Below are 24,415 nucleotides of genomic sequence, written 5' to 3' on the forward strand. Positions count from 1 at the left end.
GAGTATTTCACTGGCCTTGCCTCAGTTATCTGACAAGGTTAGTCAGTCGCCTCTGCGTACCCGCAGGCCGGCACCGCCGCCATGATGTGCGAGGTGATGCCTACCATCAGCGAGGATGGCCGGCGGGGCTCGGCGCTGGGCCCGGACGAGGCCGGCGGCGAGCTGGAGCGCCTCATGGTCACGATGCTCACGGAGCGCGAGCGCCTGCTGGAGACGCTGCGAGAGGCGCAGGACGGGTTGGCGACAGCGCAGCTACGACTGCGCGAGCTCGGCCACGAGAAGGACTCGCTGCAGCGGCAGCTCAGCATCGCTCTGCCTCAGGTTGGGCGGGGTCCCAGGGAGGCGGAGCCTAAAGATGAGGGCTGTCCTTGATGGGCAGGGCCAGGCGGAAGAGGGCGTGGGGTTGGAGTGCCCTCGGTGGGCGTGTCTCAGCTGAGAAATGGGCAGGGCTTATATGGGAAAGGGCGGGGCCTGAGAAGCGGGACTTGTTGAGGGTGCTCGGCATGAGTGGCAAGAAGGCTAGGGGTTGGTGAAAAGGCGGAGCTTGAGAAGGGCGGAGCCTGGAGAAGGTGTGTTAGGCGGGGCCGGGAATATAAATAAGGGGCGGGACCTGCGAGGTCGTAGAATAGAAGCTCGCTGAAAAGGCGGGGTATGGGCGGCCAGAAAGGTGGGGCTTAGTAGGACTGAGGGTCTAGGAAAGTAAGCTGGAAGTGGCATGCCTCTTTAACTCTAGAGGCAGTGGCAGGCGGATCTTTGAGTTCGAGGCCAGCCTGGTCTGCGGAATGAGTTCTAGGATGGACAGGGCTACTGAGAGACACCCTGTCTGGAAACACTAAAAAACAAACAGACAACATCAACAACAAAATGGGTAGGGTTTGCTAGGAGGGCAGGACCTGTAGAAGGTTTAGTTTGGAAAAGGGGGTGGCCTAAGATGGGTAGTTCCAAAGTATAGCCAGGAGTATAATTGGCTTAACACTGGTGGGCGGGTCTTACCATAGAGATGGGCGTGGTTTATGTGAGAGGGCGGGGTCTGAGCAGCAAGAGGAGATTCTGCTATCAGGACACATATAGGTCTACAGCAACAAAAAGGAGAGTTTGCCCAGAGGGGCAAGATTTGAGCTGCTAGTCTAGCAGGACTTAGTAAGGGGCAGTTTCGAGTGGCTGGAGGAGGCAGGGTCTAGCCAGGAGGGTCAGAGCCTTCAAATTCTCACAAAGAGAGAAATACAGAAATAATTGAGTCAGCCATCTGATTCTACCCACGCCTGGACAGGAGTTTGCGGCTCTGACGAAGGAGCTTAACTTATGTCGGGAACAGCTTCTGGAGAGGGAAGAAGAGATCGCAGAGCTGAAGGCGGAGCGGAACAACACCCGGGTGAGGGTTGTGGAGATGGAGCTCAAGCAGGATGGGGCACAGGGCGGTGCCGGCCAGCAAATCTTTTCCCAACAGCTAGTTTCCCATCTTCTCTCCTGCCTTCCACCCAGTCTCCTGTATCGCTGCCTTCTCGTGCTCCCATCCCCTTCCCCCCCTCAGGATCCCCCCTCTTTTCTCCTCACCTCTGCATGGTCCTTGCCTCCTCTTCCCTGTGCACGCCCGACATTTCACCCCTTCCTTGACCCGTTCTTCTTTCCCTTGCTTCCTTCCGCTGACTCGGCCTTGTCCTTCCAGCTCCTTCTGGAGCACCTTGAGTGCCTGGTGTCCAGGCACGAGCGTTCCTTGCGAATGACCGTGGTGAAGCGGCAAGCCCAGTCCCCTGGAGGGGTCTCCTCTGAAGTGGAGGTGCTCAAGGCTCTAAAATCCCTCTTCGAGCACCACAAAGCCCTGGATGAGAAGGTAGGAGGATGAAAGTGTCAAGAAGAGAAAACATGTGGTCGACTTGAACTGAACTAAGTGGGAAAGAGAAGAGCTGTCTATGATTGGTTGGTGTTTCACGTGGGAGAAAATGTTGCCGTGATGCATTGGAACAAGACTTGGTAAAAAGCTAGTTGAGGGAGCTGGAGAGGTGACTCAGTGGTTTAGAGCACCAACTGCTCTTCCAGGGGTCCCGAATTCAAATCCCAGTAACCACATGGTGGCTCACAAGAATCTGTAATGGGATCCGATGCCCTCTTCTGGTGCATTTGAAAATAGCTACAGTACTCACATACATAAAATAAATAAATCTTAAAAAAAAAAGAAGAAGAAGAAGAAGAAGGTATATGATCTATTTAATCCCAGCACTCAGGAGGCAGAGGCAAATAGATCTCTATGGGTTTGAGGTCTGTCTGGTCTACACAGAGTTCCAGGCCATACAAGTCTATGCTGCAAAACTTTGGCTAAAAAAGTAAAATAGAAATAGAATAGTATATAATGGGAGATAGCCTGCCTGCCGCCTGACTGGAACTTCACACTCGTTACGTGGCTTTCAGACCTTTCTTAGGGTGTTCCGGCGCAGGATCGCCTGACCCAGACTGGGTGTCATCTTTTCATGACATGTAGATGTGTGTGTATGGGATCCTTCTGCCTCAGCCTTCTGAATAGCTGGGACGACAGCTACGAAGCCTACGGTACCAAGCCCTAAAGAGTCTATCTTATCTCACACCTGTCTGCAGGTCCGGGAAAGGTTGCGGATGGCACTGGAGAGGGTAGCAGTGCTGGAGGAGGAGCTGGAACTGAGCAATCAGGAGGTAGGGGCGGGGTCGGCAGAGAAGGCCACCACTTGGTGGAGGACTAAGAAACTGATTGGTTTTAAAGGAAGGGGGCCACTGGGATTGGATTCCAGAAGGAAATCCACAGGCCCCTAAGGAGGAACTAAGTGTGCTCTGGTGTTCTGACTCTTCTAGGCCCTGAACCTTCGAGACCAGCTATCTAGGAGACGGTCAGGACTAGAGGAGCCAGGCAAGGATGGGGATGGACAGGTGAGAGGTCTTGCTCCTCCCCGCGACCTCCTCTCAGCGCTGATTGATTGACTGTGCTGAGGATAGAATTTAAGACATCTTAGATTCTTCAAAAGCCTTCTCTCACTGAGCAACATCCCCAGCCCGTCACTAGGCTATTCTAGGCAGGGGCTTCACTTCAGACCACACCCTTAGCCCTCTGTATACTTACTTTGTGTGTGTGTGTGTGTGTGTGTGTGTGTGTGTGTGGTTTATTTTGAAATGGGGTTTCTCTCTGTAGCCCTGGCTGTTCTGGAACTCACTTTGTAGACCACACTGGCTTCGAACTCAGAAATCCGCCTGCCTCTACCTCCCAAGTGCTGGGACTAAAGGCATGCACCACCACCGCCCCACCTCTTTTTTACTTTTTGTGAGTCTGGGTCTCACTCTGTAGCTCATGTTGATCTCCAACTCAAGATCCTTCTGCCTCAACCTCCCAAGTCACTGAAAGTACAAACCTACTCTGCCGCTCTACCCAGTAATCTTGTTTTTAAATTTATTTATTTTATGTATGTGAGTACACCATTGCTCTCTTCAGACACGCCAGAAGAGGGCATCAGATCCCCATTACAGATGGTTGTGAGCCACCATGTGGTTGCTGGGAATTGAACTCAAACCTCTGGAAGAGCAGTCAGTGCTCTTAACCGCTGAGCCATCTCTCCAGCCCATCTCCTGACTTTCTAATGGGTTTTTACTGTTTTGTTTTTCAAGACAGGATTTCTCTGTGTAGCCCTGGCTGCCCTGAAACTTACTCTGTAGATCAGGCTGACCTTGAACTCACAGAGTTCCACTTACCTCTCGAGTGCTGGGATTAAAGGCATGCGCTACCATGGCTGGCCCCTTTTTTAAAGTTTTTATTACATTCATCGGGGCAAAGATAATGTGGACGTTGATGTTTATGCGTATGTGGAGGTCGTAGGACAACATGAGGGAGCAGTTCTCTCCTTTCATAATGTGAATCATGGAGACTGAACCCAGGTCATCAGGCTTGGTGGCTGAGCCTGTGTATTGGCGTCTGATGGTCACTTTAATGTCTGTTGTGATCCTCACTGACCCAATGCTATCTGACCCCCAGGATCCTTACAGGATCCTGTGACCCTCGGCGACAGACCCCTTTGGATTTTGGTCTACAAGATCCTTACTGGTCTTTGATTCCCCCTCACCATACTCGGCTGCCCTCAGGGAGGCTGAGCAAGCTAGTTCCGCACTCTGGTTCCATTTGCTCTTTTCCCTCTCCAGACCCTCGCCAATGGCCTGGGCCCCGTTGGAGAATCCAGCCGGCGCACGGCAGAGCTGGAGGAGGCACTGGAGCGGCAGCGTGCAGAGGTGTGCCAGCTGCGGGAGCGCCTGGCGGTGCTCTGCCGTCAGATGAGTCAGCTAGAGGAGGAGCTGGGCACCGCTCACCGCGAGCTGGGTAAGGCCGAGGAAGCTAACTCCAAGCTGCAGCGCGACCTCAAGGAGGTGAGGCGGAGCCCCTGGAGAGCGGCTCTCTGTCCCCCCCCCCCCACTCCCACCCCAGCTTTCTCCCAGCCCTTCAAGAGTAACTGAGTTCAAGAATGACAGGAAGTGGACTCAGTCCCCGAGTTATGTGGAATCCCTCCTCAGTTTCCTTATCTGTACAACGGGACTGATCTGAGTGTCTGTGTGTGGCAGAGTGACCCTTGGCACCTGGTTCCTGTGTTACCATGGTGATAGAACCTAGGACTTTACAAACCCTAGGCCTATGATTTACCTGCCTCTGAGCCATGGGCCTGGTTTCTCAGTGGCAGGCACTTTACTTCTGAGTCAGTCTCTCAGCCCCTCACTGGGGGACTCTGGGCATCTACCACTGAGCTGTGTCCCTTTAGCCACTTTATTCTTTATTTTTGAGACAGGGTAACTTGCCCAGTTTGGCTGTGGAATCATGACCTCTTGCCTTAGCCTCCTGAGTACCAGGCCCCGCTGGTCTGGATACTTGGAAGAAAGTGCATTACAAAGTGAATGCTTCATTCCCCGTTAGCCTGGCAGGTGGCAGGGCTGCCTGCCCCCAGCACGAGGTTTCCCGCCACAGCCCCAGGCAGGCCTGCCTCCCACCTGATTCTGGCATATCTTTTCTGGACTTCTAAGCTTGGGCTAGCCTGGTAGCTCTATGAGAGATAGCGTGACCCTTCTGGAGAGACACCAGCAAGTCCTCAGCAGGACAGCATGATGCTGAAGAGTGGTTTGGGTGAAGGCTATGTCTTATAGGGCTTTGTGTTTTTAATTTTTTTCTTAAAGTTATTTATTTATATTTATATGAGTACACTGTAGCTATCTTTGGACACACACCAGAAGAGTGTGTCAGATCTCATTACAAATGGTTGTAAGCTAGCAGGGCGGTGGTGGTGCACACCTGTAATCCCAGCACTCTGGGAGGCAGAGGCAGGTGGATTTCTGAGTTCGAGGCCAGCCTGGTCTACATAGTGAGTTCCAGGACAGCCAGGGCTACACAGAGAAACCCTGTCTCTAAAAAAACCAAATCCAAAAAAACCAATAAACAAAACAAAACAAAAACAAGAACAAAGCAAATGGGTGTGAGCCACCGTGTGGTTGCAGGGATTTGAACTCAGGACCTCTGGAAGAGCAATCGATGCTCTTAACCACTGAGCCATCGCTCCAGCCCTGCCTTTGGTTTTTCACTTGTTTATCAGGTAGGGTCTCCCTGTATATCCCAGGTGGGCCTTGAACTTGGCTGGCCATCAGAGTCCTCTCGCTTTAGCCTCCCACTTGCTGGGATCACAGGAATGTGACATTACCGCGTCCTGAGCCTTCCATCACGTTTATGGAGGTTCTAAGTTGGACTGCTTTAAAAGTTGTGACACAGAATGGAGCAAAGAGCTTATTTTCTATAAACTCTGGAGTGCCTTGTCTGGGATTTTTAGCCTCTGCTGCCACAAGGCTTTCTGGGAGTTGTAGTCCACACATCCCATTACCACATCTGCAGGCCCTGGCTCAGCGGGAAGATATGGAAGAACGCATCACCACACTGGAGAAGCGCTACCTGAGTGCCCAGCGTGAGGCCACATCTCTACACGATGCCAACGACAAGCTGGAGAATGAGCTGGCCAGCAAAGAGTCCCTGTACAGACAGGTGAGAGGCCACCCAGCAAGAGACCCAGGAGGCCACGGAAGGATACTGTGGCTGGGTAACTGAGCCCTTGGGCTCTTCTGCCTCTTTCTCTCCTAGAGTGAAGAGAAGAGCCGTCAGCTGGCTGAGTGGCTGGATGACGCCAAGCAGAAGCTGCAACAGACCCTGCAGAAGGCCGAGACCTTACCTGAGATAGAGGCTCAGCTGGCGCAGCGCGTGGCCGCTCTGAACAAGGTGACAGCCTGGCAAGGGGCGGGGCCGGAGGTGCAGGGGCGGGGATGGTGGTGGAGCCAAGTCAGGTTCCACGGGTCCTGTCCACTAGGCTGAGGAACGCCATGGGAACTTTGAGGAGAGGCTTCGGCAGCTGGAGGCACAGCTGGAGGAGAAGAACCAGGAGCTACAGCGGGTGAGAAGGCCAAGGGAGCGAATGGAACAGCGATGTGGAGGCGGGGCTTACCTGTGGGCGTGGCATGGTAGGACCTACCTAAGGGGTGTGGCTTACATGAAAGGCGTGGCTTATAGCAGGAGAGGGTTTGTATGAGGGGCAGGACTTGGAAGAGCACACGCTTTTGTGTGCGTGCGTGTGTGTGTGTGTGTGTGTGTGTGTGTGTGTGAATTAGATGGGATTCATATGAATGGCAGAATTTAGTAAAGGGTGGAGAGTCTGGAGCCTACAAGAAGGAACTAGGTGGGCTGTATGAGGCTTAGATAGGGGTGGGACTGGGCGGAACCTAACTGAAGGGATAGGTTAGGTGGGGCTTCCATGACAGCAGAGCTTAAAAGAGCCTGAGCGTAAGGACAGGGCTTAGATGAAGGGGCTGGTTTTGGTAGATGAGGCTGCAAGCTGGGGTTGGACTTAGTCCTCGGTTGAGTGGACCGACTATACATGGGAGTCGGGGCAAAGTGAGGACGTCTCTGGGGAGGGGCTAAAACAAGGGGGCGGAGCTTAGATGAGGAGCAGGGTTGGGTGAGACGTGAAAGTTGGCGCTTAACTAAGGTTCAGAGTAGTGGGTGGGAAATAGATCTCAGAAGGACCCGCTGGACAGTGTCTGCCGCTTCCCTTTGACCAGGCCCGGCAGAGGGAGAAGATGAACGATGATCACAATAAACGACTGTCGGAGACCGTGGACAAGCTGCTAAGCGAATCCAACGAGCGGTTACAGCTTCACCTCAAGGAACGTATGGGGGCGCTGGAGGAGAAGGTGCGGCCCCTCCCACCCTACCCCAGGCCTTGGACAACTAGGGGTGCCTCTAACCACCATCCTAGGGCCCATACATCTTCCTCAGATCAGTCACTTGAGACGTCCGTACCCACAAACTCTGCTCTGTGACCGAAGGCACCATTTTGCTGGGCTATTCCGAGAGCAGGCTTTTCCTAGAGCACGGCCCCTGCAGCGCGCCCTTCCATCTCACCCCTGTCCCCACAGAACTCACTGAGCGAGGAGATCGCTAACATGAAGAAGCTGCAGGATGAGTTGCTGTTGAACAAGGTGAGGGTCTGGAACCTGAGGGGAGACATCGAGTGGCCTGTCCTCATCGCGGGCGTCGCACCTCACACCTCTGCCTCCTCTCCACAGGAGCAGCTCTTGGCGGAGATGGAACGGATGCAGATGGAGATTGACCAGCTCCGGGGGAGGCCGCCCTCCTCCTATTCCAGGTGACAGAAGAGCTCCTGCCCTTTCTGTCTGGCAAACTCATTCTTTCCTCTCCGCTCCTTCTCCTCAACTGCTCATCCCTTATTAGTTTATTTAAGATTTATTTATTTTATGTGTGACTGTCTATCTATACCTGCGTGCCAGAAGAAGGCATCAGGTCACATTACAGATGGTTGCGAGCCACCATGTCGTTGCTGGGAATTGAACTCGGGACCTCTGGAAGAGCAGCCAGTGCTCTTAACCGCTGAGCCATGTTTCCAGCCTTCTCATCCCTTATTTTTAACTTTTTACTGGGGATCAAACCCCAGGGACTTAAGCTGTCACTGCGCCACACCACCTAGCCCTTCACTGGGGGATTCTAGGCAGGGACTCTGCCTCTGAGCCACACCTTCAGCTCCACACTGGGAAATTCTCCTGTACATATATCTCCAGACTCGTTTGGCTTTTCCCTTTGAGACAGAAGCTTACTAAGTTGCCCAAGGTGGCTTTGAACCTGTGTTCCTTCTGCCACCACCTCCCAAGTAGCTGAGACTACAAGGTTATAGCACCAGATCCAGCTTTATTAATTTTGTTTATTTATATTTAAGAATATTTTAGTCAGGTAGTGGTGCTGCATACCTTTAATCCCAGCAGTTGGGAGGCAGAGGGAGGTGGATGTCTGAGTCCAAGGCTAGCCTGGTCTACAGAGCAAGTTCCAGGACAGCCAAGAGTGCACAGAGAAACTGTGTCTTAAATTAACAAATTCATACACATATCTTGATGATATCCACTCCCAACTCTCCCCCAAAACTTCGCATCAAACATTTCATTCCCTCCTCCTCTTCCTCTTCTTTTTGTTTGTTTGTTTGTTGGTTGGGTTTTTTTTTGTTTTTGTTTTTTGTTTTTTGTTTTTAGTTTTTTTTTTTTTTGAGACAGGGTTTCTCTGTGTAGCCCTGGCTGTTCTGCTGTTCTGGAACTCACTCTGTAGACCAGGCTGGCCTCGATCTCAGAAATCTGCCTGCCTCTGATTCCCGAGTGCTGGGATTAAAGGCGTTTGCCACCTCTGTCTGGCCACAATTTCTTTTTTAAAATAACCCCCTGAGTTCAATTGTTGCCGCCCCCAGCGCAGGCAGATCTGTCCCTGTGGCTCCTAACCTCTGTCCTGTTTCTGGCCCTTCCTGCACTCACAGGTCCCTGCCTGGCAGTGCCCTGGAGCTCCGTTACTCCCAGGCGCCAACCTTACCTTCTGGTGCCCCTCTGGATCCCTATGGGGCTGGCAGTGGCCGGGCAGGCAAGAGGGGTCGCTGGTCGGGGGCCAAGGACGAGACTTCCAAGGTCAGTAGCCACCTCTAGGGCCTAGAGGTGGGCGTGATGGGGAGGACAGCCGGGTCTGCGCAGAACAGGGAGGATTCTGGGAGGAAAACACGTCTCTCTGACTCCCTATCTTCTCTCCTGACCTCCATCACCATCATCCACCTGCCTGCACGCCTGATCTCCGCCTGTGATGCGCACGGTGAGTACTGAAGATGGAGGAAGATTTCCAGAGTGAGGCCAGGCAAAGAGAAGCTGATTGGCTCAGGGAACTGGGAAGAAGGGAGGAGTCGTGGTGTGGGCGTGGCTTAAGGACAGGAGCCAGTAAGAAAGAGACTGATGTTGTGGAGAAAGCACGGTTAATAAAACCCCTGCCCAGATGTGTAGTGATGTGTGCCTCTGGGCTCTGGGGAGGTGCAGACAGGAGAACCTTTAAAGCCTGTGTTCAAGCAGCCTAGATAGTGAGCTACAGATTCAGTGAGAGACTGTCTCAAAAAGTAAGGTGGGGCTGGGCCTGTTGGCAAATGCCTTTAATCTCTATACTCTGGCATCCTAGGCAGGCAGGTCTCTGTGAGTTCTAGGCCAGAAAGGTCAATATGGCGAGACCCTGTCTGAAACAACCAGCCAACAGAAAAGGGAAGAAAAAAAGGTGGGGCCAGGGAGATGGGTCAGTGGGTCGTGGTGTTTGCAGCTTAGCTTGAGGACGATCTTGAGTTCAATGCCCAGGCCCAACATAGTGGAGGGACAGAACTGACTCTGAGAGGTTGTCTTCTGACCTCTATATGCACTCTGTGGCACATGCACACGGCCCCACCACACATGAAAAATGAGCCGGGTAGTGGTGACACACACTTTTAATCCCAGCTCTTGGGAGGCAGAGGCAGGCAGATTTCTGAGTTCAAGGCCAGCCTGGTCTACAGAGTGAGTTCCAGGACAGCCATAGCTACACAGAGAAACCCCGTCTTGAAAAACAAAAAACAAACAAAAAACAAAAAGAAAAGAAAAAATAGGAAAAATGTTCTAAAGAATAATGTGAATGAATGAAGACATAGAGCTACAGCTTCTACAAATGCACACATTAAAAAAAAAAAAGAGTTGGGTGTGGTGGTGTGAATGCCTGAATCAGTAGCCCTGGCTGTCCTGGAACTCAATCTGTAGACCAGGCTGGCCTTGAACTCAGAAATCTGCCTGCATCTGCCTCCCAGGTGCTGGGATTACAGGTGTGTGCCACCACGCCTGGCTGCATCAGATTTCATTAAGGATGGTTGTGAGTCACCATGTGGTTGCCGGGATTTGAACTCAGGACTTTTGGAAGAGCAATCAGTGCCCTTACCCACTAAGCCATCTCACCAGCCCCATTTTTTTTTTTAAAGAATAGGATGAGATTTTAAAACTTATTATTGGGATTATTGGGGGTGTACCTGCCACAAAACACCTGTGGAGGTCAGAGGACAACTCTGTGGACTTAGTTCTTTCTTTCTACCTTTAATGTGATCTGAGAATTGAACCTGGGCCACCAGGCTTGTGCAACAAGAATTTTACCCATCAAGCTGTCTCTTAAGTCCAGGAAAGAGTCCTGCTAAGAGAGGTGCTAGGGATACAGCTCACGTAAACCTGGGCATAGGTGACACCCTGACTCCACTACTGCAATGCATAGATAAAGGGAGAGTCTAGACCGGGAGAGCATCGTGGGATGCAGGTAAGGTTGGGAGTGTGGGCAAAGCTAGCTCTCAACCTCAATCCCCACTTACAGGGACAGGATTGGGACCGGTCTGCCCCTGCTGGGTCCATCCCACCCCCGTTCCCTGGAGAGCTAGACGGCTCAGACGAGGAGGAGGCCGAGGGGATGTTCGGGGCTGAGTTGCTGTCCCCCAGTGGGCAGGCTGACGTGCAGACGCTGGCCATCATGCTCCAGGAGCAATTGGAAGCCATCAACAAGGAGATCAAGTGAGTCTCAGCCCAGCCTGCTGTGCCCTGCCCAAGCCATCCCCGCTGCCCTGAAGTTTCTCTAAGCCCAACTACTTCCCCATTGCCCTCCAGCCACTCTCCCAGACCACAGTCTATAGCCACACACCACCTCTGTCATCTGCTCAGTGTCCCTAAGCTGGCACCTATGCCAAAGGGTGTGTTCCACAGTAGTAATACTCAACTCTGCAAGAGGACCTTCAAGGAAACCACAGCTCTCTATATAACCATGTCCTAGAGCCTCCAGATACTGCAAGAATCTCAACGGAAGGTTCCAACGGCAGCAAAAAAAAAAAACCCCTGCAGATCTCCCCCTCACCCAGCCTTGGTCTGAGCTGGGAGTATAGTTTACTTGGTAGAGCATTTACTTAGCATCTGTGAAGCCCTGGATTCCATCCCTAGGATGGGAAAGCAAAGAAGATAGGGAAAGAAATGAAAGGAAGGAAGGGAAGAAGGAAGGAAGGAAGGAAGGAAGGAAGGAAGGAAGGAAGGAAGGAAGGAAGGGGTTTCAGAGATGCCTCAGCGATTACAGTGCTTGCAGTGCACACTTGGGGACTGCAGTTCAGATCCTCTGGAATCCATATGAATGTCAGGTGGGTTTGCTGGCTCCCCTGAAATGACAGCCTCTGAAGACAGGGTGCACTCCAGGAGGAAGCTGGCTGCCAGCGCTGGCCGTGTCAGCTCTGTGTCTGCTCAGTAAATACGGTAGAGAGCGGCTGATGACGATTCTGTCAACCTCAGACCTCTACGTGCGTTCAGATCACACACTGCCCGCACACACACAAAAACACACGCAGCACAGCCATAAACACACACACACACACACACAGAGACACGCACGCACGCACGCACGCACGCACGCACGCACACCTATCCACCCCCCTGAACTGAATGAATCCATGACCTTCTAAACCACTCTGATTGGCCTTGATTTCACCCTAACCTTAGTATTTGCTTTTTCAGCCCTCAGAACGCTGTCTGTTCCTGTAGTAATTTTATTGTCTTTAGAATTATAATTTGTTGTTCTGGGGGTTGGACCCAGGGCCTTGTGTATGCCAAGTGAGGCCTCTGCTGCTCTGTCATATCCCCAGCCCCCCACCGGGGCCTCCTAGTGCTCTACCACTGAGGTAGAGCCTAACGCCCCGGGCCTTACTGCAACCATTTGGTTAAGTCTTCTAGCTGGTGGGAACCACAACTACTCAGCCCAAAGCCTTCAGTGACTCCCTGAGACTCCGGGAGTCTTTGAGCTGCTGAAGCCACCGACCTGCAGTTCAGCAAACCATTTTTAAGTCGCCTTGCTATCCGAGCCACACCCTCCCCCCTTCCCAAGCCTTCTGACCCCTTGGGATCTGTAACCCCCTGTCCCCTCCACCCTCCACCCTCCACCTAGTCTTCCTTCTCCTCTTCCAGGCTAATCCAAGAAGAGAAAGAGACCACGGAGCAGCGTGCGGAAGAGCTGGAGAGCCGGGTGTCCAGCTCGGGCCTTGACTCGCTGGGCCGGTACCGTAGCAGCTGCTCACTGCCGCCCTCCCTCACCACCTCCACCCTCGCCAGCCCCTCACCTCCCAGCTCTGGCCATTCCACCCCTCGTCTGGCACCCCCCAGTCCTGCCCGGGAGGGCACCGACAAGACTGTGAGTACTCTCTGTCACCCCAGCCTGGCGTAGGTGGGAGAGGTCAGAACCAGGATTCCCACTGTAGCTCTCAGAGCCTTGACACGATAGACTCCAGAGTGTCCTCAGCTTGTCTCAAAGTTTGAAAGGACAAAAAGGCCGCTTTCTGGAAACTTAATTAATCAGCTGTAGTCTACTTGGATGTGTGTGTGTGTGTGTTTCATGAGCATGCCTAGCACCCCTGGTAGAGGTCAGAGGACAACTTCCTGCAATTGGTTTTCTCATACCATGCATATCCTGGTGACTGAACTCAGATTATCAACTTGGTAGCAAGTCCTTTATCCACTGAGCCATCTTGGCAAGCCTACGTGATTTGTTCTCATGTGTTATGTTTCTGTATTTTTTTAAAGATTTATTTATTATTATATGTAAGTACACTATAGCTGTCTTCAGACACACCAGAAGGGGCATCAGATCTCATTACATATGGTTGTGAGCCACCATGTGGTTGGGGGGATTTGAACTCAGGACCTTAGGAAGAACAGTTAGTGCTCTTAACCACTGAGCCATCTCTCCAGCCTGTAATTTTTTTTTTTAAAGACAGAATCTTGGTGTGTTCTGTAGGCTGCTGTGAAACTTGTGAGGTCAAGCCCTCCCTCTTCCTCCCATAGCTTCTCAAGTATCTTACCTGGTCCGCAGGCATGCTCCACACCCAGCTACATGGACTCTAAGTATTCCTGGGGGGGGGGGGTTTCAGCTGGCAAAGGCACTTGCTACCAAGCTTGGCAACCCGAGTTCTATCCCAGGGACCCACAGGGTAGAAGGAAAGAACTTATTTCTGATAATTGTTCTCTGATCTACCAAAAGGGTATAGGGGACACACACACACACACACACACACACACACACACACAATGTAATTAAATTAAAAATTTTATTTCTTTGTTTTAATTTTTGAGACAAACTCTCATTCTGTAGCCCTGACTGCCCTGGAATTCACTGTGGAAATCAGGCTGGCCTTGAACTCACAGAGACATGCCTGTCTCTGCCTACACAGTGCACTGTTGCCACAATGCCTGACACTATTTTTAAACTCACATACACGAGATCTATAATCTTTAAGTGACCTTTGAGAACTTGGGTATGGTAATTCAACACCTGTCATCCAAAAGAGTGCTTGTGTGGCTGAGGTAGGAGGATTGCTGTGAGTTTGAGACCTACTTGGACTACATAGTGAAACCCTATTTCAAAAGGAGGAGGGAGAGGAGGAGAATTCACCTGGGAGGAAGTCAAAAACATGCAATTGGGTTTTTTGTTTTATTCTATAAATCTTGCTTTCTGGTTCTGAGCACCCAAGCCCTTAGCTTCCCTTGAGGCCTCACTGTTCCACACCTGCCATCTGCCACAAAGGGACTTCCTGGATGGGCTGTTTGCCCATTTGATCTAGCTATCTACTACCTACCGTCAATTAGTACCCAAGCAAAGACAGTCCAGACACCTCACACCCCACAACTAACACCCTGACATGATCTTCAAGCTAATTCTGCCTCTGTCTCTGTTCCCAGAACCATGTCCCCAAGGAAGAAGCTGGTGTCCCGCGAGGGGAGGGCCCAGCCATTCCAGGAGACACCCCGCCACCCACTCCCCGCTCTGCCCGTCTCGAGAGAATGACCCAGGCTTTGGCACTGCAGGCGGGGTCACTGGAAGATGGGGCCCCTCCCCGGGGAAGGTCAGGGAAATGTGGGTTGAGAATGGGGAAGGGACAAAGACTTGAGTGGTGGGGGGCAGTACTCATTCCAGGCTCTGCCCTGTTGTCTCTAGTGAGGGCACCCCAGATTCCCTCCATAAAGCCCCCAAGAGGAAGAGCATCAAGTCATCCATTGGTCGGCTCTTCGGCAAGAAAGAGAAGGGCCGGATGGGACCCCCGGGCCGGGAAAGCGTGTCTCTGGGTGAATACTATAATGGCAGCCCTCCTGTCCTCCCTTCCCTCCTCCCTCCCCTCCTTCTCTCCTTTAATCTCCCCCCTCCTTCTCCTTTAACCTCCCTTCCTTCCTCCCCTTCTCCCTCCCTCCCTTCCTCCCTCCCCTCCTCCCTCCCCTTTAACCTCCCTGCCTTCCTCCCCTTCTCCCTCCCTTCCTCCCTCCCTTCCTCCCCCTCTTCCCTCCCGTCCTCCCTCCCCTCCTTCCTCCCCTCCTCCCTCCCCTCTTCCCTCTCTTCCTTCCTCCCCTCCTCCCTCCTCTTTAACCTCCCTGCCTTCCTCCCTCTCCCCCTACCTCCTCATTTGCTGGAAATTGATTTCTGTCTTCATTGGGTAATACTTTTTCTTTCTTTCTTGTGGGGCTGGGAACCGAACCTAGGGCCTCATGCATGTACAGCAAGTATTCTATCATTAAGCTATATTCCCAGCCCCGGCATTTTTTAAAATCAAAATTCTGCTATAATTCTCTGCATGTTCTCCCTGCACACATATGGAGGTCAGAGGACAACAGCATCACGAAGTTGGTCTTCTCCTTCTGTAGCTCTGGCTGTCTTGGGATTCTCTTTGTAGACCAGGCTAGCCTCAGGCCCACAGAGCTCCTCCTCTCTTTGACTCCCGAGAGCTGGGATCAGAGGTGTGCAGCGGTGGCGGGCCAGGCCCTGGTCTTTTCTAGTCTTGCTGTGTAAATCGGCTGGCCTGGTATTTGCTTTGTAGCATGGAATGGCTTCAAGCTGGTGATGTTCCTGCTACCTCTGCCTCTCCAGTGCTTGGGGATGCCGGGTGTGAGCCGCCACATTCCCCTGACCTAAGACTTCACTAACTTTGATGCTTCTTTGTCACCAGCTGGAACGCCGTCTGATGAAACCCTGGCCACTGACCCTCTGGGGCTAGCCAAGCTGGCTGGCCCGGGAGACAAGGACAGGAGGAACAAGAGGAAGTGAGTGGACACAGGGTCTGGGCTGAGACTGTGGGTGGCTGGCCGTGACCTGTGACCCTTTGCTTCCCAGGGACTCTGGGAACACCTTTCTTGATTGCTTTGCCGTCTGGGTGGGGAAGGCGGGTTTACAGAGCATCGTACCTTACTGCACTCTTCGAAGATGCTTTGATGGTGTGCACCTGTGTGAGAGGAACATCGGAAGGGTTCCCAGCCCCTGTCTACCTTCTCTGCTAGGCACGAACTTCTGGAAGAGGCCTGTCGCCAGGGCTTGCCTTTTGCTGCCTGGGATGGCCCCACCGTGGTCTCCTGGCTGGAGGTATTCCAACATTGAATGACCTTACTGGAGAATTATTAATCCAACCCCCCACCCCCACTTAAGTTTTTGTTTTGTAATTAACTCAGGGTCTCACTCTGTAGCCCAGGCTAGCCTCAAACTCATGGCAATCCTCTGTCTTACCTCAGTCTCTTGAATTCTGGGATTCCAAACCTGAGCCCCGCGCCGGGCCTTCATCCTCAGCTCCCTGACAGCTGGTTGGCTCTCCCTAACGCCAGTGGAGAAGTGGGGTGGGTGGGGAGGCCAGGACCCAAGGCTCTGAGGGAAACCACTTCCTCTTCCTCCCACCCCAGCCCATCCCATCTGTCTCTTCTGGTCTCTCCCTGTCTCTGCTGACTTGTGTCTGTCTTTCCATCTGTCCTGTCCGTACTCATCCCTCATTTTCTCCCACGTGCCTCTGCCTCGCGGCATCTGTTTCTTTGCCTGAGAACTTTCTCCATCTGTCTCTCTCTCTCTCGGCGGACTCCTCCACATTCGCGCCTTCCCGTGACCTCAGCTCTGGGTGGGCATGCCTGCGTGGTACGTGGCCGCCTGCCGGGCCAACGTCAAGAGCGGCGCCATCATGGCCAACTTGTCAGACACGGAGATCCAGCGGGAGATCGGCATCAGCAATCCGCTACACAGGCTCAAGCTGCGCCTTGCCATTCAGGAGATGGTGTCACTCACGTCGCCCTCGGCTCCTGCCTCCTCACGCACTGTGAGTGCCTGTCCGCCAATCCACACCCCGGTGTCCGACCGCGCCCCTCGCGGGCAGACCCCCAATCCTGGGCCCACGGCCTCCACTGCCCATGAGTGCTGCCTCCGTGTGTCATGGGTGGGTTATGTGAATGCCCCTTTCAGGCGACATCTCTGGCAGGGACTCATTTGGTTTGTTATCTGCCAAGACTTCCTTTCTGGAATTCTCACCATTTCCGAGAGAACGCCCGAATCCACCAGGTTGTCTTTTTCATTTCCTTTGAGACAAGATCTCACTTCTGTAGGGCTGGCTGGCCTGGAACTCACTCTGTGGACCACAGAGATCCGCCTTCCTCTGCCTCCCGAGCCAGCCCCGCCCTGCCTAGACCCAGTTTTTTTCCTAAGGAGTTTCAAACAGGCAGGCAAGTATGGGCACCGGTGTCAGAGGCAATGGGATGGCAAGTTGAAAGCCAGCCTGGGCTACTGGGTTATTTGGGGAGAGTTTGCCTCATACCAAAAAAAAAAAAAAAAAAAAAAAAAAGTCATGAAGGGTGAAGGTGCTGGCCTGCCCCCTGAGGTCAATTCCTGGAGCTGGCAAGGGGGAAGAAGAAAATCAGCTCCTATAATTGTCCTCTTGCTGTCATAGAGGGCCAGGTCACACACACATAAAGTAAGCAAAGGTTCTTTTAAACATTTATAACATGAAGAATGCTCAGTGCTGAGTAGCTCTGGCTTAGCAAGCTTGGGCTGGAAGTTCAACTTTTTAAAAATATTATTTATGTAATGTATATGAGTGCACTGTCGCTGTCTTCAGACACACCAGTAGAGCTCACACGGTTGTGAGCCACCATGTGGTTGCTGGGAATTGAACTCAAGACCTTTGGAAGAGCAGCCAGTGCTTTTTTTTTTTTTTTCCGTTTTTTGGATTTGGTTTTTTTGAGACAGGGTTTCTCTGTGTAGCCCTGGCTGTCCTGGAACTCACTCTGTAGACCAGGCTGTCCTCGAACTCAGAAATCTGCCTGCCTCTGCCTCCCAAGTGCTGGGATTACAGGCGTGTGCCACCACCGCCCGGCACAGTCAGTTCTCTTAACCCCTGAGCCATCTCTCAGTCCTGGAGGTTCAATCTTGACTTGGGTACTGGAAAGACAGAGAAGAGAATTCCACACAGACACATCTAATTGTATTGTAAATCCTCTGTCCCATGCATCTGCCTCTTTGCCTCTTGGGTTCTTTTGTTTTGTTTTGTTTTGGCTTTGGTTTTCTCTCTGTCCTGGAACTTGCTCTAGAGACCAGGCTGGCCTTGAACTCACAGAGATTCACCTGCCTCTGCCTCCCAAGTGCTGAGAAAAGTGTGCACTGCCACTGCCCTCTTCTCTTGGGTTCTTTTTTTTTTTTTTTAAAGATTTATTTATTATTATATGTAAGTACACTGTAGCTGTCTTCAGACACTCCAGAAGAGAGAGTCAGAACTTGTTATGATGGTTGTGAGCCACCATGTGGTTGCTGGGATTTGAACTCAGGACCTTTTGAAGAACAGTCAGTGCTCTTAACCGCTAGGTCATCTCTCCAGTCCGTTTTCTTGGGTTCTTGAGTGCAATTTAAGGAGAAGACAAGGGTCATCCCCTGAGATGCCATCAGCAGACATCTTTTCCTCCTTTGGGCCTCCGCAACCTGGGCTCTCACAGAATTGTGATTATTGTCCATTTCATCTGCTAGTCGGTCCCTTTGCAGTTCTCCCAAAAGTGTTGTTGAAGTAAGGTCTTACTTTGAGGCTCACCCAGGCTGGCCTGGAACCTATTGTGAGCTCTTGTCACAGCTCTAGAAAGTGAGATCACAATGTCATTGTCATTGTGAGTGTGTGTGTTTGTGTGTGTGTCCTAGGGATTCTCCCTAAGCCCTGTGAATGCTCGCCCCTGGCTCCTGGAGAACTCCAGGCAGGGGCAATGCTGAGCAAATCCAGTCTCTTTACATTGTGACGGCCTCTCCCTATGTAGCCCTGACTTGTCCTGTTTTTGCAGCCCTGCCTCCGCATCCCTAGTGCTGGGTTAAGGCTGCCCCGCCATGCTGGGCTCCCAGGGTTATGTTCACTGAGTGCTCCAGCCCGGTCCCCAGCACTCCCCAGGGCTGCGAGTGGTCTGACTCTGTGTGGACTGTCATGATTAGTGGGACAGGTGTTGGTAGGGGTCGCCCAGCAGGGGTGGAGAACCTCTTCCTGCTGGCACACTCCCCTCCCTTTGCTGCCTCTGCTGTCATCTTCGTGGTCCTCACTGTGCATGACATCAGAACAGTGACATCGAAGGCCCAGCCCCTCCGCCCCCGAAAGAACCCAATCCTTCTTTAGAATTTTACGTGGATGAATGTTTTACCTGCATGGATGAATGTTTTACCTGCATGGATGAATGCTTTACCTGCATGGATGAATGGGGGAAGGCCTGGTGCCCCTGGCAGAGGCCAGAGGAGGCCATCAGATCTGCTGCCAGCAGAGTTTCCAATGGCTGTGAGCTGTGGTGTGTGTATGTGTGTGTGTGTGTGTGTGTGTCTGAGATAGGCTTTTCTGTGTAGACCAGGCTGTACTGGAACCCTCTATAGACCAGACTGGCCCACCTACCTCTGACTCCCAAGTGCTGGGATTAAAGACTTTTGCCATCACCACCCAGTACAACACATGTTCTTAACCATCTCTCCAGTCCCAAAAGTTTTTAATTAAACTTTTATGACTAAATTTATATTTGTAAATTTATAAATAAATAAATAAATAAATTGTGTGTGTGTGTGTGTATGTGTGCGTGTCCATCACCATAGAGCATGCGTGAAGGCTAGCAGTCTTCTTCCACCGTGTGGGATAGAACTCGGGTCATCAGGTTTGGTGGCAAGCACTTTTACCTGCTGAACCATCTTGCCGGTCCTTTTCAGCATGGACGATGCCCAAGACAGGGTCATTTCTTTTCTTTGTCAGCTCGTCTTTGAAACCCCAAACAGAATGAGCATTTGCAAATGAATTAAAGGGGATGATAAGGAGACCATCTGTCTTCTGTGTCATTCCCCATTCCTTAACTCCCTGCGCCCTTCAGCCCACAGGAAACGTGTGGATGACACACGAGGAGATGGAGTCTCTGACGGCAGCTACAAAACCCGTGAGTGCCTCCTGCTGGTGGGCCTGGGGATGGCACTATTCCTACTGGGTGTGGGGGCCGGGAGGAGTCTGTCTGTCTGTCCGTGCATCGTCTGTCCCTTCCGTTCTCCTCTGCCTGTCCCCTTAACCCACCCCTTCTCTCCCCCTCTTCCCACTAACGGGTCAGGAGACCAAGGAGATCAGCTGGGAGCAGGTAGGGGTGCAGGGTGGGCTGGACGCATGCGCAGGTTGTGCACGCTGCATGGTCTTTCTGTTTCTCTGCACCCCACCCCTCGTCTGAACATTCCAAGTCCCTGCCCCGGAGGGAAAGGCTGGAGCGTGGAGCTCAGCCGTTCATAGTTCTTGTGTTTACAGTGGCTTGGGGGGGGGCGGGGGGGGCAAAGTGGAAGCCCTCAGTGTCCACCTCCAGCCTGGTGCTCGGGCTGTTCCATGGTTGTGGGTTGCTCGGAAGCTGGGGTCTGTGGGATTGCTGGAGCTGCAAAGAACTGCCCGGTGATGTGAGGGTTTGCATTGAGGGGATGGGGCGGAGGCCTGTCTGCACCACTCAGGAGCTCGGAGCTAGTGTTAACTGTGCTAGTTATGGTGGCCTCGAGATGGGCCAGGCCAGTGAGAGGTGGGGAAGACACAGGACATCGTGGCCTGGAGAAGAGAGACACAAGTTGCCCGAGTCCTGCTTGCCAGGGGTGGAGGCACCCGGTTGAGCTCTGGTCTGTTTCCTTGCCCTAAAGCTATAAAAGACGTCCGGCTTGTCTCACACCCTTGTCCTAAGCTGGACTGCTTGAACTAGTATTTTCTGTGTAGTGCAGCAGTGGGTGGCAGGAGAGCCACGCTGAAGCCCTGACTTTCTGGGTGTATTCATGTTTGGGCTGAGTGGATGCATACCTGCAGGGCTGGGAGTCAGTTACTGGAGCCCTTGCCTGGAATAGAGTCTTGAGTTCCAGCACCAATTTGGAGTATGGGGTGCACATCTGTAACCCAGCACTCAAAAGGGCAGAGGTAGGGGGATTGAGAGTTGAAGGTCATCCTCAGTTTCACCAAACGTTTGAAGCTAGCCTGGGCTACATGAGACCCTCAGCTGGCCCAGTGCTCCCATTGGGGGGGCCAGATTGCTCTGTGGTGGGGAGAAGACTAACTTGGGATGGGGGCTGAACTTTATCCTTTCCCTATACATATGGGAAGGGACAAGAGGGCCTGACCCCCTCCCTCACCTGCCCATGGCCCCAGATCCTGGCGTATGGTGACATGAACCACGAGTGGGTGGGGAACGACTGGCTTCCCAGCCTTGGGCTGCCCCAGTACCGAAGCTACTTCATGGAGTCGCTAGTTGATGCTCGGATGTTGGACCATTTGAACAAGAAGGAACTGCGAGGCCAACTCAAGATGGTGGACAGCTTCCACAGGTGGGGGCTGCCTGGCCAATGGGAACGGCCCAAGGGGAAGAAGTCCTACCCCTAGAGAGGCTTTGGCCAATGGGAAGTTCCATTGAATTTTGGCTTGGTGCGCCTTGAACCAAAGATGGTGGTTCATAGAAAAATTGATATCTGATGTGGTCCTGGTGACCTGCCACTGGAGAGGCTGGAGGACTGCAAGTTTGAAGCCTGGACTACAGAGAGAGAGAGAGAGAGAGAGAGAGAGAGAGGAGAGAGAGAGAGAGAGAGAGAGAGAGAGAGAGAGACAGAGAGACAGAGAGAGAGAGAGAGAGAGAGAGAAGCAAGGGAACACAAGTAACCAGTAGGCGCTGCACACGCGCACACGAGGGAGGGAGAGAGGGAGGAAGGTGGAGAGAGAGATCTATAAGAGCGACAACAGTGGCCACGGGAAGGCTCCTAGGTGACTCAGTTTATCCCTCTGCTCAGGGTCAGTCTGCACTATGGTATTATGTGCCTGAAACGGCTCAACTACGACCGGAAGGACCTGGAGCGGAGGAGGGAAGAAAGCCAGACCCAGATCAGAGGTGAGGTCCTGTGGGGGCCACGCGAAGAGGCCGACTAAAGGCGGGAAGCCTGAGAAACCAAGAGCTACCGGAAACAGGGTGGCACCACCACGGGGGCGTGGCCAGACAATAAAATGAGTTCGCAGTTACGCGCCAGACTGGCTGGGCATGGCCACTGGGGCGCGCTATCGCACAAGGGGTGGAGCCGGAAATAGGGGCTTGGCCAAGAGAGAACAAGAATCTGTTCTCTAGGGGGCGCTGTTCCCAGAAATAATGAGTAGCACCAGCATGGGGCGTGGCGAGGGAGGGAAATGCGAGTAACAAGTCTAGCTGGGCAGTAGGCGAGGGATGGAGCCAGCGTGGAGACTCGGCTAGGAAAGGAAACGAGGGTGGAGTTAGGCTAATTTGGCAGGGCTGGCCGCTGGGCGGTGCACAGTTAAGAGTGCCTTTCTTCCCCAGACGTGATGGTGTGGTCCAACGAACGGGTCATGGGTTGGGTGTCTGGTCTTGGCCTGAAGGAATTTGCTACGAATCTCACCGAGAGTGGGGTGCACGGAGCGCTGTTGGCTCTGGATGAAACCTTCGACTACTCCGACCTGGCCTTGCTTCTACAGATACCTACGCAGAATGCGCAAGTGAGCCTTGGCTGGTCAGCGAGCATGCCGGGCACCCCGTTCCTGTACGCTCCAACTAACCTCTTTCCCCTTTCCTTTTCCAGGCTCGGCAACTGCTGGAGAAAGAATTCAGTAACCTCATCTCCTTAGGCACAGACAGACGGCTGGATGAGGTGGGCGTGGCAACGAGGTCTAGTTTCCCGGTCGTGCTTACTAATCGGGCTGTGAAGGGGTGGGGCTTGGAGTTGCCACCCAATTGTGGTTGGACGCTGACTTTAGTGAGGGTCACGATTAATGCGGAGGGGTAGAGTCGGAACTTGTGCCCTCCTCCCTCACCTTGGGTCCCTGTCATACAACTAGGACAGTGCCAAGTCCTTCAGCCGCTCCCCATCCTGGAGAAAGATGTTCCGTGAGAAGGACCTCCGGGGTGTAACCCCCGATTCGGCCGAGATGCTACCCCCCAACTTTCGCTCAGCTGCAGCAGGCGCCCTAGGTTCACCGGGGCTCCCTCTCCGCAAACTGCAGCCTGAAGGTAGGGGACTCTTCAAAGTAACAGTCCAGCCGGGCGGTGGTGGCGCACGCCTGTAATCCCAGCACTCTGGGAGGCAGAGGCAGGCGGATTTCTGAGTTCGAGGCCAGCCTGGTCTACAGAGTGAGCTCCAGGACAGCCAGGGCTACACAGAGAAACCCTGTCTCGGGAAAAAAAAACAAAAACAAAAACAAAAACAAAAACAAAAACAAAAAAACAACAACAAAAAAAAACAAATTCCAATAAATAAATAAATAAAAAATAAAAACCCAAAGTAACAGTCCAGACCCTATTCACATATTGGGACAACCTTCCATCTGATCTAGCCTTCCTGCCCGGGCTACAGAAGAGTTCAAGACAGTCAGGGCTGCTTAGTAAGACTGTTTCAAAAAGTTAAAAAGAAGGCTGGGCCTGTAGCTCACTGTTGAAGGAACAGCCTAGAATCCCATACCGAGGAGCTGCCGGGGTGTGGCTCAGTGGAGGGCTTTTGACTAGCAATTCCTTGGAGTGGGGGATTTCCTGGGGGAGGCTAGGGTAATTCCCAGGTTGAAGCGCTGTTGCTCTCTCTAGGCCAGACTTCTGGGAGTTCGCGAGCAGATGGTGTTTCAGTCCGGACTTACTCCTGCTAGTGTGCACCTCCAGGTCAGGACGCTGCCAGGTGATTTTTTTAGGGTTCAGGGTGGTGCGACGGGAACGCGGGATGGCACACCAGATGGTTTCCACTCTGTGAACTGTGTGTCTGGCCTCAATGCAAGTGACCTCACTCCCACTCCGATGAAGACCCTTCCGAAGGCTGGGCCGTTTTCCCTCCTTTCCAGAGTATTGTCTAGCCCGAGACCGCCGTGTGGGAGCTCGCCCTGCGGACTGCACCACCTATACCTACCAGCCGGGTGTGCGTGTTCCCGCCTCCCAAATGGACTGGGCCTGGACCAAACCATAAGAAATGGACTGAAAGGGGGCAGCCGAAGAAGAGGACAGGAAGAAATCCCACCCCCAAACTTCCGTCTCCCTTTTCTCTACTTTGTAATTTATTGATGATCCGTTTCGAATGGGAGCCAGGCGCCCTGCGCCTGCGGAAAGGGGGCGGGGCTCCCCTCTCGGGCCGCATGCGGGGAGATGCCACCCTCCCCTCTCTATCGTCCAGTCGCGGGGCCCAAGTCTTCCTTCTCCGTCCGCTAGGAGGGGAGGGGAGACTCGCTGCTACAAGCCTCGCCCCCCCCCCCCACCCCGTGCCACTCAGCCCTGCCCCGCTGCCTCTTGTCGCCAGTCCTTGGGGTCATCTGCAAGCGAGGTTCCCTGACCCTCCCCCCTGTCTCGTGTTCCCCGGGGCCTCCCCGCCCCTGTGCTAGAGGGTCAGGGCCCAAGGGTCAGGGACGCAGCACTGTGTTCCCATTTCCCCTCTGGCTCCGGGGTTTGCATGGGAAAATCCCTCTGTCAACTATGCCGCTGGTGACGAGGCTGGGGAGAGGACGGACAATGGGGAGCCCCCACCACCACTCGGCCCCTTGGCTCCAGGCGTTTCTCAGTGATCACGGGTAAAGACCTACTGTTTCAAAAGTTCTGGTGGTCACCAGCCTTTTTTTGAGACAGGGTCTCACTTTGTAGTCCTGGCTGGCCTGGAACTCACTGTGTAGACTAGGCTAGCCTCGAACTCACAGAGATCCGCCTGCCTCTGCCTCTGCACTGAGATTAAAGGTGTGTGCCACCAGTCCCAGCTTTTGTTCTTAAGAGGTTAAGAATC

At 53.0% G+C, this 24,415-nt stretch overlaps 1 protein-coding gene across 1 annotated transcript; it reads left to right on the plus strand.

Annotated features, from left to right (window-relative positions):
• Positions 1-74: 74 nt before the first annotated feature.
• On the plus strand, positions 75-24,354 carry Ppfia3 (PTPRF interacting protein alpha 3). The gene is made up of 27 exons (XM_052163161.1): positions 75-321; positions 1,271-1,372; positions 1,667-1,831; positions 2,590-2,664; positions 2,821-2,895; positions 4,153-4,374; positions 5,876-6,022; positions 6,119-6,253; positions 6,342-6,425; positions 7,090-7,221; positions 7,447-7,509; positions 7,597-7,676; positions 8,844-8,988; positions 10,724-10,911; positions 12,340-12,562; positions 14,107-14,270; positions 14,363-14,490; positions 15,363-15,456; positions 15,691-15,772; positions 16,287-16,487; positions 19,537-19,599; positions 20,823-20,998; positions 21,455-21,552; positions 21,991-22,166; positions 22,250-22,318; positions 22,506-22,677; positions 23,245-24,354. Exons 1-27 carry the CDS (start codon positions 82-84, stop codon positions 23,301-23,303), a joined length of 3,558 nt encoding a protein of 1,185 aa, XP_052019121.1. The 5' UTR covers positions 75-81; the 3' UTR covers positions 23,304-24,354.
• Positions 24,355-24,415: the final 61 nt, after the last annotated feature.

The sequence above is a fragment of the Apodemus sylvaticus genome, chromosome 1, assembly GCF_947179515.1.
Source record: "Apodemus sylvaticus chromosome 1, mApoSyl1.1, whole genome shotgun sequence".
Classification (NCBI taxonomy): domain Eukaryota; kingdom Metazoa; phylum Chordata; class Mammalia; order Rodentia; family Muridae; genus Apodemus; species Apodemus sylvaticus.

Excerpts from the sequence above, each read along its gene's own strand:
- Ppfia3 (XM_052163161.1), top strand. The coding sequence starts at position 82 with ATGATGTGCGAGGTGATGCCTACCATCAGCGAGGATGGCCGGCGGGGC. Across the intron at positions 6,426-7,089 it reads AGAACCAGGAGCTACAGCGG|GCCCGGCAGAGGGAGAAGAT; the intron begins GTGAGAAGGCCA and ends CCCTTTGACCAG. Across the intron at positions 19,600-20,822 it reads TGACGGCAGCTACAAAACCC|ATCCTGGCGTATGGTGACAT; the intron begins GTGAGTGCCTCC and ends CCATGGCCCCAG.